The 13,987-nt window shown below is 41.2% G+C and overlaps 2 protein-coding genes across 3 annotated transcripts in view; one reads left to right on the top strand and one right to left on the bottom strand.

The window, feature by feature from the left end:
- Positions 1 to 9,065, top strand: part of LOC112467382 (zinc finger protein ush) — a 62,509-nt gene extending 53,444 nt beyond the window's left edge. Inside the window, exons 1-9 of one of the 2 annotated variants that reach the window (XM_025035975.1) lie at positions 1,891 to 1,962; positions 2,521 to 2,768; positions 3,246 to 3,606; positions 4,298 to 4,826; positions 5,305 to 5,564; positions 5,653 to 6,049; positions 6,308 to 6,566; positions 6,853 to 7,086; positions 7,325 to 9,065. In XM_025035975.1, the coding sequence (XP_024891743.1) occupies positions 1,911 to 1,962; positions 2,521 to 2,768; positions 3,246 to 3,606; positions 4,298 to 4,826; positions 5,305 to 5,564; positions 5,653 to 6,049; positions 6,308 to 6,566; positions 6,853 to 7,086; positions 7,325 to 7,768 (2,784 nt within the window). In that variant the 5' untranslated portion in view covers positions 1,891 to 1,910 and the 3' untranslated portion in view covers positions 7,769 to 9,065. Of the gene's footprint in view, positions 1 to 1,890; positions 1,963 to 2,520; positions 2,769 to 3,245; positions 3,607 to 4,297; positions 4,827 to 5,304; positions 5,565 to 5,652; positions 6,050 to 6,307; positions 6,567 to 6,852; positions 7,087 to 7,324 lie in introns of those variants that run through there. The other variant, XM_025035974.1, reaches the window with a different exon arrangement.
- A 2,327-nt stretch (positions 9,066 to 11,392) lies between these two features.
- Positions 11,393 to 13,981, bottom strand: LOC112467381 (probable RNA polymerase II nuclear localization protein SLC7A6OS). Its single transcript, XM_025035973.1, has 3 exons — positions 13,685 to 13,981; positions 12,627 to 12,911; positions 11,393 to 12,059 (listed from the first exon to the last, which is right to left on the bottom strand). The coding sequence occupies exons 1-3, from the start codon at positions 13,835 to 13,837 to the stop codon at positions 11,625 to 11,627; spliced, it is 873 nt and encodes a 290-aa protein (XP_024891741.1). The 5' UTR covers positions 13,838 to 13,981; the 3' UTR covers positions 11,393 to 11,624.
- Between the last annotated feature and the right edge of the window lie 6 nt (positions 13,982 to 13,987).

The raw sequence follows: 13,987 nt of genomic DNA, 5'->3' as shown, positions 1-13,987 counted from the left end.
TTTGAAGACGTTTTCTTCCATCCCTTCGTCAGAACCTTCAGAAGCTCAGAAATTTCATTTCTAAACTTGAGAATATCCGAGTTGCGGGATAGATCTTAATAATTTTTTTTTACAGAAAATTATATGTATTTGTTTCGCCAATAATTAATAAACGAGAAAAAAATTTTTTTTTATTTTTTCACATTTAAATTTTATTTTAAGATATTCAAAATGTTGCGTTTCTAGTTTGTAATTTTATGACTAAGAATTTTTTTTCGGAACTCGAAGCTTAAGTCTCAAAACTTTTGTCAGGCTCTTTGAAATTTAGCATATTTGGAGCCGTGAATTTCGGAAGGTTGGAGGAGATTCTTCGGATCCTGAAATTCGGGCTGTTTCAAAGCCTTTTAAATCCACGGTACGACCATTGTATTCTTGAATTTTCGGACGTGGTAGGATTATTCGAATGCCCGGATCCTCAGATCTCCGAGCCGATCGCGAGTCCAATCCACGCTCGAAGAGATCATCTTGAAATCTCCCGGCTCGATAATAGAACCTCGGAGGGGGGGGAAGGAAACCAACCGTGCGAGATAAGAGAGCTTATCTGCAACTTCTATCATTCACACCTCTCGCTTCAATCATACGATAGAGAGATCTATTCGCGGCCTTCTCTTCACCGTACACCTCTCCTCTCTCCAATCGTACATCTCAGATCACGAGATGGAGCAGGAGGAAGAAGAGGAATAAGAAGAAGAAGCGGACAAGGGTCGCGTATGAACTCGCAGAGACGTCGTCGCTGGCGAACGTATGCATGGCTGTGCAATTAAGGCCCGCGATCGTGCTCGTTCCCGAGAGGGACGGAAATAGATCCGTAGGAGAGAAAAAGGGAGGCTCTGCCGCACCGTGCCCTGCCATGCCACGCCACGCCACGCCACGCCACGCCACGGCCGATCCATCGATGACCGCTTATTTACAGAGAAGCAGAGAGGAAGGAACACGACCCGAGTGTAGATGCTAGCGCGGGATAGCCCACGAGGCGCGCTCCGCAACCCTTTGCCCAATCTCCCCATGCATCTCTCTCTCTCTCTCTCTCTCTCTCCGAGTACTCCCTCGCGTCGGGGCCCCCTCTGTCACTCTCCCCGTGTCCGCTCCTTCTTCTCCTCGCCTGAGGAGGCAATTAAAGCATCCGCGTAATTCTCGAGTCTCGATCTCTCGCGACGACGAACCACCTGGTGGATCGTTCGAGCTCTCCTCGAAGTTCTTGATGATCGATGGAAAAAATGTCTTGAGAATCGTGTATATTTAAATATGATTTCTTATATTAAAACCTTGATCGAAAAATATCTTATCGTTATGATCAGAAGGGCCGAATGATCAATTTTCTGGTCGTAATTATTTAATAATTAAAATATTTACATTAAAGGAACGCAATCTTTAAAGTTTTTCAGCATTGATATCAATTTTCTTTTGAATATTTCTTCCTAACAGTTAACTATTCAAATACTATATTGAAAGCGTAATTTCTAATTAATTCCCAAATTCCGCGACGAGAATGAATTTTCTCAGAGATTCCTTCGATCGTCAGTGATATCCCTAGCTTCCTGGCGCAATCCTCAGAGTTAAATGTCCTATCAATGCATCCATCACACACGCTCGCCGGGACCAGCCCTTAGACACTAAACTATTCGACAGGCTGCGCTTGTCGAGCAAGCCGAACGCGCGACCCCGAGGTGGGGGATGAGAGGTGGCGTGCGAAGGGTGCAATTGGTGGTTGTGCCGGACGGGGGTAGACCGAGCCGGCGAGAGAGTAGGGAACGTGGGGTACGCGAAGGGCCGCTGTACCGAGAGCCCATTAGGCACCCGGACAGATCCGGAGAACGGTTTCTCTCATCGCGACACCTCGCCCAGCTTCTCTCCGCTCCAGCGACGTCGTTATGGTCGTCTCACGGGCTACCTCCGACCGGCACTGGCGATTTCTGAAGAAATGTACGCTCGTCTGTGTTATATCACTTATATCTCTTAATCCTGGTAGAGCCGAATTCGAGCGGAAGTCGAATGAAAGACTTGGGATGACAGTGAGATAAATTCATAATTTGTAGGATTCGCTTTTTGAACGACCAGGCAGTCTTGCAAGATGGACTTTATAAATTATGGACGTAGTTTGCTCTGTCTTCGACTTGTCTTCAGGTCTTGAATTTGCAACGTTGTAACTTCTCAAGAAATCTCAAATCTTCGAACGATTAGAGTTCGATTCAAAACAATTCTAAATTATTATTTTATCACAATCTTTCAGATTTTTCTATAATATTTCTTTTAACATTCTCCGTGTTTGTCTATATTCTCACAAAAGAATATAGAAAAACATTTTTATATTTTCAGAATTATAATAATTTGTTGTTATCACTTTAAAGCGTGCGTGTTAAAATAAAATAGCGAGGTAATTTAACTGATAAGGGTGAACATTTTTATAGCGTCTGTTATTTCTCTATTATTTCATTGCGGATTGAGAATACCGATTGATGAGTGCTTCTGTTTCGGTTCCAGGGGAGGATGAGGAGTGGAGCGACTCGGAGAAGACCCCGTCAGTGAGCAGCGGTGTGGACGGTGGCGGATCGGCGGTATCGAGTCCGGTCGCAGTCGTCGAGGAGGACTCGAGTTTACCACCCCCTCCAAGACTCAACCCCGCGTTATCTTCGACCAGCTCCTCCGCCAGTGAGGACATCAAGCTGCGCCTCAGCGTGCTCTCAGAGGACGCGAGAAAGCGTCTGGCCAGCTTCGCCGAGGACATCGAGGTGCGTTGACTTTGTATTTGAGAATTAATTAGAAATTACGCTTTTAAAATAGTATTTAAACAGTTAACGTCAACATTGAGGAAAATTGTATTAAATTAATTATACAACACCGTTAGGAAGAAGTATTCGAAAGAAAATTGATATCAATGCTAAAAAAAGCTCAAGTCATTTGATTAATTGAAGATTTCTTTAATGTAAAACTAGTTATATTTTAATAATTAAGTGAAACAAGACACGCTGCAATGTACAATTAATTATAATTAGAGAAATTGCCATTTAAGGGCCGGGCTGGTATATAGCATTAATAATAACTTCAAATACGTAATTCTCCGATTAACCCGTCGATTTTCCAATTACCAATCTTTTTAAACTCATTTTTGGACTCATTCACTGAAATTTTTCCAATAAGATTTTTTTAAACGCGACTTCGAGATTTTACATTTAGAATTCAATTTTTTATTTAAAAAATACACGCAGGCTAGAGGCATAAGAGACCGCCATGCGCCGTCCAGGAGCGTGCGGACGCGGGAGTCGAGTCCCAAGGATGTCGATGAGGAGCAACAGGCCAAGGAGGACGACTGCCAGCCGAGGTCGTCGTCCTCGTTGTCGTCCACCGTCGTCAAGAGACGGGACTCCGTCTGCCGCAGGGACTCGGAGGACTCGGGAGAGACCAAGAGGATACGACTCGACGACGAGGTAGCACCAAGACTGAGACTCAATACTAGTCTGGCGACGGATCCCGCCCTGCGACCCGCCGCCGTCGCCGCCCTTACCGTGAAGCCGGAGAACACGTCGCCGCCGAATCCAACGCCGCCGCTTCCGGCTGGACTGCAGAACGGTAAGTAGGACCTAGTACGGCGACGCTTTCATTCAGAAACGCGTGAAACAGTTAGAAAGCTGTAGACGAAAGGAATTTTCAACCCGAGTCCCACACTGAAAGAAAAGTGTTTGGTATTTGCGACTATAATTGCATAGTAAAATAATTATGCTTGGGGTTCTTGTTTTTATAATTATTACTGCTATAACATTAATAAAAATAACTTTATACCAAGATCTTTCAATTATAGTCATTTTCATCATATTTATAGTACGATATTTTACTATATTTTTTACTATATGTACACAAATCACAGATTATAGTGATAAAACATGTATGTAGTTTATGAATGCATGTTAGAGCTATAATAATAGTGAGCTATATAATTCACACCGAAAATAACGAAAAATAATAGTGAACTTGTGGTAACTGCAACGATAATGTGATTTACTGGATAATTACAAATTACTAAATATAAATATTGACAAATGTATTTTAAAAATTTTATTAAAAGGGAATTTTTGGGGGAATTTGAATTAAAACTTTTGAAACTGATGTAACAGTAGATGGATAGACTCCTCCATCGGGATCTTGAGGAACCGGAACCTTTAAAGATTTATGAGAGAATTTATTATACGGAATAAGAAATAATAAATAAGTACAAGCTCACATGAACTTATCACCAGGGTCCTGATTGAATTGATTTCTTCAGCGATCGCATCAGGTCGCCTGTTCGTCCTGCCGACTGACGGCAAGGAGACAATCACGGTGGAGCCGGCCAGGCCGCCGCCGACCGCCCTGATCTGCCCGCCGTGCGGCATTCGGTTCAGCTCGGCGAGCACCCTCGAGGCCCATCGCACCTTCTACTGCGCCCATCGGCCCCGCGCGGACGAGGACGCGGCGAACGACGAGGACGACGACGGCGGCAGCAAGCCCGGCGGCAAGTTCGAAGTGCGGAAGGCATACGCGTGCCCGCACTGCTCCTACAGCGCCGACAAGAAGGTGTCCCTGAATCGTCACATGCGGATGCACGCGGCCTCGCCGGCGCCGCCGACGGTACCGTCGTCGTCGTCGGTGGCGGCGGCGGTGGCGATGGTGGCGAACGTGGCGAACCCGAACTCCTCGACGAGCAACCCGGCCGCGGCCGGTCAGACCACCGCATCCAACGGTTCCTTGAACGAGGAGGCCGAGAGATACTGCAGGAACTGCGACATTCGATTCAGCTCCTTGAAGACGTATCGGTGGGTGGACGGAAGAATAGAATGAAGAAAACTATAATGAGAAGAATTCTATTTGAAATCATAGACGCAAAAATAAAATAATGTATAAATTTAAAAGAATAGTCTGCCATTATTTAAAGAATTTACTACAACTATAGATTAAATTGTGAGAATAATTTTTAAAATAAAGTGGAGACTCTTTCTGATCTTTGAAATTTTAGGAATTTATGAATTCTTGAGATTCTCGAATTATCGAAACTTAGATTCGCGTAATAATTCAGAATTTTTGGATCCTAAAAATCTTCGAAGCTGTAGATTCTCTTAAAAATAAATATTAATCTGAAAAAGTCAATCTAATTTAATGCAAAATAAGTTGTGTAAACTTTTTTAACTGTTGTAAAAACTATAGCAATTTATAATATTATTAATTATTAATAATTTACGTTCGTATGTATAAAGATTACAGACGTTTCCTCAATTGCAATTTAATCTATTTCAGGGCACACAAAACGCATTATTGCAGCACGAGGCACGTGGTGAAGGATACGTTGCCGACGCCGACGCCGACGCCGGCATCCTCGGTGAAGGCGTCACCGCCGACCAGCTCGAGTCCTGGTGACTCGCCACCGCCGCAGCCGTGCCTGGCGCTGCCCACTAACCCCATTCTCATCGTGCCGTATTCGTTGTTCCGCGGTGCGAGCGTCCTCGCCGCGCCGGCACTTCCGGCCCCTGACACAGCATGCTTCCTTTTGCCAAACGGTATCAGTATTTTTCAACCCTTTCTTCAGAATAGATGTTAGATGTTAATAAATGACATTCTCTCTGGAACACGATGTTGCGTTTTCAGGTTCCCTTCAGCCAATGACGAGGGGCCTCGCCTCCACGGCCCAGAACGCCGTGGTGGAGCCGCCGGCCGTCCTGAGGGCGGCGAACAAGCCCTCGACACCGGTGGTCGCGGCGGCGTCCACGTCGCCGTCCGCCTCGGCGCCCCTCGATCTCAGCGTACGCAGGTCGCCGGTGCACCAGGACGAAAAGGAGAACCGAATGTCGCCGACACCGTCGTCCCTGCCGCCGCCTCCGGGCAGTCCCAGGTCCAGAGGCAGCGGTAGCCCCAGAACGAGGTCCATCGGTCCGGCCCAGACCGCCGCCGTCGCGCCACCCCCGCCCACGGAACTCGCCCTGAGACTCGCTGAACTGCCGCCGCCCCCCGTCCCCGGGGTGCTCGTCAAGCAGGGCGTCTCCAGGTAAGCAACCGGTTTTCTTCTGAAGAATCAGATTGAGTCTCTGGAAGTCTGAATCTTTTAAATCTCTATATGCTTTCTACATGTATAAATTTTTGATCCTTGAAACTTGTGAGTCTTTAAACTCTTCACTTTGGATCTTCAGAACCCTTTTTATTTGTTCGTCAATCACGAACTTTAAAGAATTTTCCTTGATTTTTGAGATCTTATGAGATTAGCTTTTCTTGGAATTATGGAATATATATCGTTTGTCCTTTCAAGGTGCAAGGAATGCAACATCGTATTCTGCCGACATGAGAACTTCGTCGCTCATAAGAAGCACTACTGCCAGGCGAGGGAGACAACGGTGAGCAACAGTCCGCCGCCTCCCGGCACGCCCTCGCCGCCCCTGGTCCAGCTCATCTGCGCCGCGTGCGGCATCAAGTTCGCTTCCATAGACAATCTGGTCGCCCATCAGGCGTTCTACTGTCCCAAGAGGCCCGAACCCCAGGAGCATCACACGCGGTGTTCTAAGTGCAAGGTAAAGTCTAATAAATAAAACAGTGAGAAGAAAGAAACTAAATATTACAAGATGCTTGAAGAATATCTGAAATTTTTTTAGGATGTTTAAAAGGCGCTATGAAAGAAGAATGTCGAAATTTAGAAATATCATTAGACACAAGCGCAACGTTGAAGCCTAAAATATCTCTTTAGAGGTCTCGACTTTTTTTAAACAAACCCCGTTTCATCTTTGTTAAGATCGATGATTCCGATTGCCCGAAGGCAATGACGAAAAGGATTTAATGAGATATAATGGCTTGTCGCAGGCGATGATAGAACCTGGAAGCAGTCATACCTGCACCAGCGGTACGACTGGTGGCTGGCGATGCCCGGTCTGCGGTGCCGTCAGTCCCACGGCCGGCGCCGCTCAGCGTCACATGGACTCCCATCAGGGCGTCAAGGCCTTCCGTTGCACGATCTGTCGTTACAAGGGCAACACTCTGCGCGGCATGAGGACCCACATTAGGATGCACTTCGACAAGCGCGGCACTGATCTACAGGTTGGTCTCTCTCTTCCTGTTTTTCAGCCTTATATCGCATTCTTTGTTAACTGCTTAACTCTTTCTTTGTCTAAATACAAACTAAATTTTAATATTGCCTTTTTGTAAAATATTGGATAAATATACTAAATATATGTCTTCGAAAAAAGTAAATCAGAATTAAGTCTTTCTTTCTTTTAGGAAATATTTAGGACGCACCTTTAACTGAGAGAATCTTATGAAACGTTCTTTGTCACAGGAGGAGAATTATATAACGTGCGTGCTGGACGACGAGGCGACGCTGTCGACGCCAGAACCCGTGGCTACCACGACGCCAGAAGAGATCCCTGTTGAGATCCAGGTGAACGGCAAGACGGAGATAAGGAAAAGCCCGCAGCCGCCACCACCGCCGCCACCGCCGTTGACGCCGGTGGTCGCTGGCAAGGTAAAGCAAGAACGCGAGGACACGCCGCCGCCGGACGAGAGCCTGGACCCCAGCAAGAGCGGGCCGCGCTACTGCCGTTCCTGTGACATCAGTTTCAATTACCTAAGCACCTTCATCGCCCACAAGAAGTTCTATTGCTCGAGTCACGCCGGCGAGGCGAGCAATAACAATAACAATAATAACAACAATAACAATAACAACGCCAGCGGCCATCCGACGACGCCGCCGACCGGCAGGACCGAGGCGTCGGTGCTTTAAATCTCCGAAGTTCTGCGGACAATGACTTCTCCGCTGTTCGTCCCCCTTCTCGGAGGACCTTCTAGTGTTTCTTTTTTAGGATTTACTTCGAAATAAGCGGGAGTGATAATTCGGCAATAATTTCTGAGATTTGTCTATATATTCGTGCTCCGAGAATTAATTTGACTAAATGAAGAAGGAGAGACCCTTCCCCCCTTCATTTTGAATTATCGCAAATTTTTTTCAAAAAATACGAATAATATTTTTTCGAAAGAAGTAGTTTTGCTAGTGATGTAGAATACATTACATTCTTATTATTTGATCAAATTAATTTTATATCCTGGAAATATTTATAGTCCTTTTTTTAAAATTAGACCTGAGGTCCGTTGCTGCGTAAAGTTCCAATAAATTTGTTGAATTTGATGAGAGAAAATATACAAATGTACAATTACAGACCGATCGAAGGAAGGCATAGATAGGGAGAGGGTTGTACTCTATTTTAAATTTTATAAGTTATATCGAGTTATATCCAATATTTTTAAATGTTTTGTCAGTAAATTTTTTAATTTGCATTAAATCAGCTGACTAAGTGAAATTGAGAACAAACTACAATCTTTGCTCATTTCCGAGAAATAATTTATTATATTAGAATTTTGTGATCGATGATTTATCTTACAATACAATACTCGTTCATTTTATTACGGGATAATTAGCAATTAAGCGAATTACAAAATCGATCCGTATGCGAGCTGTGATGTTCGTAAAGCTAGCCCCAGATTATGTACGCAATTCCAAAAAGAATTCCTCACATGAATTACATATTTGCTAATGGTCGAGCACCATTAACAAATATAGATGAAAATAGTCGAAATATCGCTGCACCGAATATTTGTAGAATATTTTCCTGCCCAAATCTTTAGTATCGCATAATATAAGATGGTAAGCAGGAATCGAATCGAAAACCTGGATCTTTTGCTCGACAAGTGCTCTAACATTGACTAACTATTTAGCACCCCACTTCCGTGAACGTCACATTTTGTTAGAGAGGTTCCTTTGGAAGAGAAAGAAAAGGACGAGACGTGTTGGAGACGCGATGACCGACTCTAAAAGCGGGGACTGTTTATTGTTGCCAGTTTATACATAATATAATAAGCGATTATCGGACTTCTTAGTTGAATATTTTAATTACGTTGTGTGATTTTTGTTGACCCAGGGAATCGTTTGTACTTATAAGCCGAAGGTATCTATGTGTAAATATATGACACACTCATATATACATACATATATATTTATTATAATTGTATTATATTATTTCGAATTGCACTATAAAAAATTTTCAAATATTTCCAAGTGTTTTCCGAAATATAATATATAATTGTAATATATATATGTATATATAAAACATTGTATAATTAGGAATCATTTTACGCGTGTGTGAATGGACGAGCTTGCAGGAAAGGGTTGCAAACAGAGTCATGGCACACAGTTAGACATATTATTAAATCTACATATAACAAAATAAAATATAAATTATTTTAAGAAAGAAGCTTAATTCTTTCGCGATAAGTTAGTATTGTTTATTTCTCATTACCTAAATTAATTTGTAATATAATATATTTACATATCTATTTTCTATATTACGTACTACTTCTTTTTTCTTTATTGTTTATTCTTCATTTTGTCTCTTAATTGAAAATTCAAGAATCAGTTCGAGAATGTTTCACAAATAAAAAGGCCTTTCGACATAAATTAAGTTATATCTAAATTATACCCAGTATTTTATACATATACATGGCTCTGATTGCAAGCGATCTTTTTTGGCGATCGTCGCCTCGTTTCGACATTCTTGAGGGACAATTTTTGAGAGTGCCGGAAGGAATCGGCGAGACGCCGCCGTCGTCCTGTACATATAATAATTGGCGAAGAATAAAGTGGAGAAAGAAAAAAAAACGACTGGGCTCGACGCCAACACGATCGATCGATTCGGGCGTTGCTGTGCAATCTCATGACTCTCCAATAATCTCGTAGCGTTAATAATCGACATTACCTTAACGAAGGAATACGATGAGTGTAAAATGTTGTACAGTAGGCGAGTAGAGTATTACGGAGCGGTAGTAAACGATCCTGATGAATGATACCAATCTCAGCTTGTGAATCTGCTAAGTTACGTTGCGCAATGTATGACATTTAATATATATATTATATATATAAATAAAAAATGGTTACGCATGTCCGCGAAAATTGCGCCCGCGTTTGCGAATAATAACGTGAATGCGTCGATAAATATCCATTGAGAGAATTTAAAGTGCATTTATCAGAGTCATATCATAAAAACGAAAGAATTAATGGCAAAAAAATTTCCTTGCTAGCTATTGTATTTATTTATCACAGCGTTTAAAAAGAAGAAAAGAGCTAAGAGAAAAAGACGGAAAAATTTAATATATTAAATTTAATATTCTTTATACTTTTAATATTAAATACTTCGATAACACAAATTAAACTTTATAGATCGAATCAGGAGTCGTGCAAGATTTTGTTAATTTTTTAAGCTGCTGAAGCTCAATCGGAAAAAATATATTTTTAATGACAAAGATAATTTAATATTCATAAATGTAATGTTTTTATTTAAATAAATGATTAAGGAAAGCTCGACTCCTTAAATTCATCGAAGACTTAAAATTTCGTAGAAATATTTAGGAAACTCCTATTGGGATGTCTCGTATATATATGTTGCAACTAATACAATTTTGCGACAGAAAGGCCGACGATCTCCAAACGCCTTCGCTTATCGGCGTTAATATTTGGATTTTTATCGGCGCACTCGGCACCCCGTGCACTCTAAATCAAAATCATCGTACGTGCTCGCGAAGCGGAGCGAGCATCCCCCCCTCGTCGCAGGGCGCGTGTGAATGTAATATAAATTAGAATTAAGGCCAGTGTTACGTGTATACGCAATGTACTACTCATATCATACGACGAGCTCGTTAATTAATTAAAAAGAATAAAAAACATAAGAAACATGCCGACCGTTGTCCGCGCGGCGAATTCCACGGCGTGAGAGAGACTTCGAGGCGTGAAATCGCGAGAAGAATCTCCTGCAAGAGACAAGTAATCTCGTCACATCGACCGGATTTATTCCCTCCGCCCTCTTCCTCCCCCCCTCGTTCCCGATAATTATAGACGATTTCGAGGTAATTTTCTTCGATCCGCGAAAACACCTTTTGTTAAACGTTACGTTGTTAATCGCGGACCGAACTTGTGTGTGCGTGTGTATGTACGCGTGTGCGTGCTTGTATGTACGACGAAGAAAATTTATAAATCCACGCAACTGGTACTTCCAACAACTTGTTATAATACGCTATAAATCTGGTGTATATCATTACATGCCATATCCACGACGACAAGTAAATTCTTTCTTCAACAACACAGGCACATCCCGCACCATCCTTCCGGGGGATCGATCGCTTAATCTTCTCATGGAAGCAAACGCACGCGGATCTTTTCGCGAAACTAGTCGAAATCGTCCTCGTGGTCTTTTTTTTTAACTTTTATAGTTGCATTCACAAGCATTTCTCTACTCAACTTTTTGGTCCGTAAAACCATCGGAGATTGGATTTTTTTCATTTGATTTTACGTGATCGATCCTCTCGTCTCTAGGCTTACTTCTTTTGCCATTTTTATTTTGATAGACGGATTTTACATGCGAGAAGTCTGTAATAAATATATATAGACAAATATATACAAATAAAACTTTATGCCATTTATAATTCACTTTTTTTTTACAAAGAGAAACGCGAAGATTAAAGAAACTAAAATATGCTATTCAACATATAAGTGTTTTATAATCACGCGTTTTTATAATTTATTGACAATGTATTTATATATCTTTCACCCCTTCATTATCTGATATTTCTTCAATATCTGATATTTTTTCATTCGACGATCTTTCTTCCTTATCTGAAGAGTTACTTTCAGTATTTGACAAATCACTGTCGGAGTTACTCTCCAATTCCTGTCTTCTTCCATAGCTGAATTCATGCTGTGTAGAATAGTATAACTTGTGATCGTCGTTATATATGTCGAAATTATCGTCAGAATCATCATCGCGAGATGAACGATCTGGATCCGTATCAGGATAATCATTTTTCCAATGTGATTCTGCATTGGAATCTGAGGAATCATCTTCGTCTTCAACACCCACATCTGAGTCGTATTCTGGCCGCTTCACAAGTATATTATTGCTGTCAAACATGTCAAATACGTTGTCAGAGGTTTGCGCATAATATATATCATACACGTAATCTGCAATATCCTGAAACATACCGTTTAGATTTGTTTATATGTTTTATATACCTACATACACACATTTCACTTCAAATATTTCAAATATTTCACATTTTACTTCATGTATTCCTACTTTTAATTTATTTCGTACATGTGCATACATTGTAAAAAATTGTCTATTTTTATTTTCTACCTCTCTGTTTGAAAGGCTACTTCATTTTTGCACAATTCCTTATTTATGTCCGCCATACTCGATTCATTTTTAATATATGAAGCTAATTCTTTACTACAGCATATATATTGTAAGGGGAGTCCGGGAGACTTGACCATAGAGGAGAGTTGAACCAAATATCTCGTTCAAATTTTGAACAAAGAGCTCAATCCGAGCACGTGACAACATGACGCTTTGAAGTGCGTTTCGACTGTGATTGAGACAAACGTGTTTTAACGTGCTCGGATTGAGCTCTTTGTTCAAAATTTGAACGAAATATTTGAAGTGGTTCAACTCTCCTCTATGGTCAAGTCTCCCGGACTCCCCCTACACGTCAGAGAGCGAGTTTCTTTTATGCAAAAAATTGATTGTTACATAACTTACTGCTTCAGTGTGACTTGTTAGACGGGAAATACTCCAGCAATCCTCCACTTCTACGAGCGTCACCCACTTATCCTTAAGCTCTTCCTCGTTTGACGTATCCAGAGAATGCTGGCAATCGATAACTTTGTATCTTTCTGTCGTTGAGTCCTCGTCTGTCCATTTGGGTATCTTTCCAGAAACATTTGCAGGATAATCATAGTCGAATGGCCTTTTGATACCGGCTTGGTAATTTTCTGCTTTTATTTTAGGTAGAATTTTGGCCACATGCTTCGTGACGTCCTCAGTCTGAAAAATATATTCAACATTCAATTTTTATTAGTTTCTTATTCATACGGTTTATAATAATATTAACATATATAACATATTAAATATGATTAAACATATATAACATATAATATGATTAAGAATTTATCCTTATTTTACTAATTCTTTACTTCACAGTTTAACTATATTATAACAATAAGTTGTTGTTAGAATTATAAAGTATGAACACAAGTTGGAACTTGCTGCAATGGTTAAGTACACAAACTGCTGTACTATTTCAATAATTTGTAACTTGGAATTTGTAACCTTTGCAACAAATGCCAACTTGCGCTCATACTTTATGACTTTATGATTCTAACGTCTTATTGTTATGATTACTATTGTTCTTGATTGTCGAATCACTGAAGATAACCTAAGGTGTTTTTTGCTGCTGAATTCCCTACAATGTGGAGTAAAAGAGATAAACTCTGAACTAGTGCAGCCAGTTTAGCAATAGAAAACAGACCCTTTGTTCATTTTTATTTAAATTAAAATACATAACTGACACCAATAACTAGCTCAGTTCATTAGTCCATTTTATTTCCTTCAATTTTTAATTTATTAAACCTATTAAACCTTGAATATAGACCTTATTTCTATTTTTTTTTACCTGCTCACAATTAACTTACAACTATCCTAACCTAAAAGATAACCTATTCTTTCCCAGTGGAGTACATACGTCTACAGGAGAAAATTTGCGATCGTTGGGTCGCGGTTAATTGTGTTAATGAGGATAAAAATCATTAGATTCTCACCGGATCTGTGAGTGTGCCGGCAAACTGAGCGACAGTCTCCAAAGTTGGGGTATCCGAACGCGAGACCTCAGTTTTCGGACGTTTGCACGCGATGACCAGCGTGTCCAATGGAACGTCGGTATTTTTACGTTTTACACGTAAAATTGCGGCCATTTTCAACGCAAAATATAATATCAAGCCACAGTAATCCAGATACGTTAATCAAGGTGCGACGCAGTTTAATGTATTGATACCAAGCGACAAACCACGACAAACTGCGACAAACAGTCTGGCAGTCTGGCGAGGTCAGTGCACAGAACAATA

The sequence above is a fragment of the Temnothorax curvispinosus genome, unplaced genomic scaffold (genome assembly GCF_003070985.1).
Source record: "Temnothorax curvispinosus isolate PA1 unplaced genomic scaffold, ASM307098v1 QBEX01017232.1, whole genome shotgun sequence".
Taxonomy (NCBI): domain Eukaryota; kingdom Metazoa; phylum Arthropoda; class Insecta; order Hymenoptera; family Formicidae; genus Temnothorax; species Temnothorax curvispinosus.
Note: the sequence above shows the minus strand (reverse complement) of the source record. Positions and strands in the feature narration are given on the sequence as shown.

What these genes read in the sequence shown, in the direction of transcription:
- LOC112467381 (XM_025035973.1), bottom strand. Translation starts at nt 13,837, where the DNA reads ATGGCCGCAATTTTACGTGTAAAACGTAAAAATACCGACGTTCCATTG. An exon ending in CCGGCACACTCACAGATCCG is followed by an intron (nt 12,912 to 13,684) that starts GTGAGAATCTAA and finishes TATATTTTTCAG; the next exon opens with ACTGAGGACGTCACGAAGCA. An exon ending in TAACAAGTCACACTGAAGCA is followed by an intron (nt 12,060 to 12,626) that starts GTAAGTTATGTA and finishes GGTATGTTTCAG; the next exon opens with GATATTGCAGATTACGTGTA.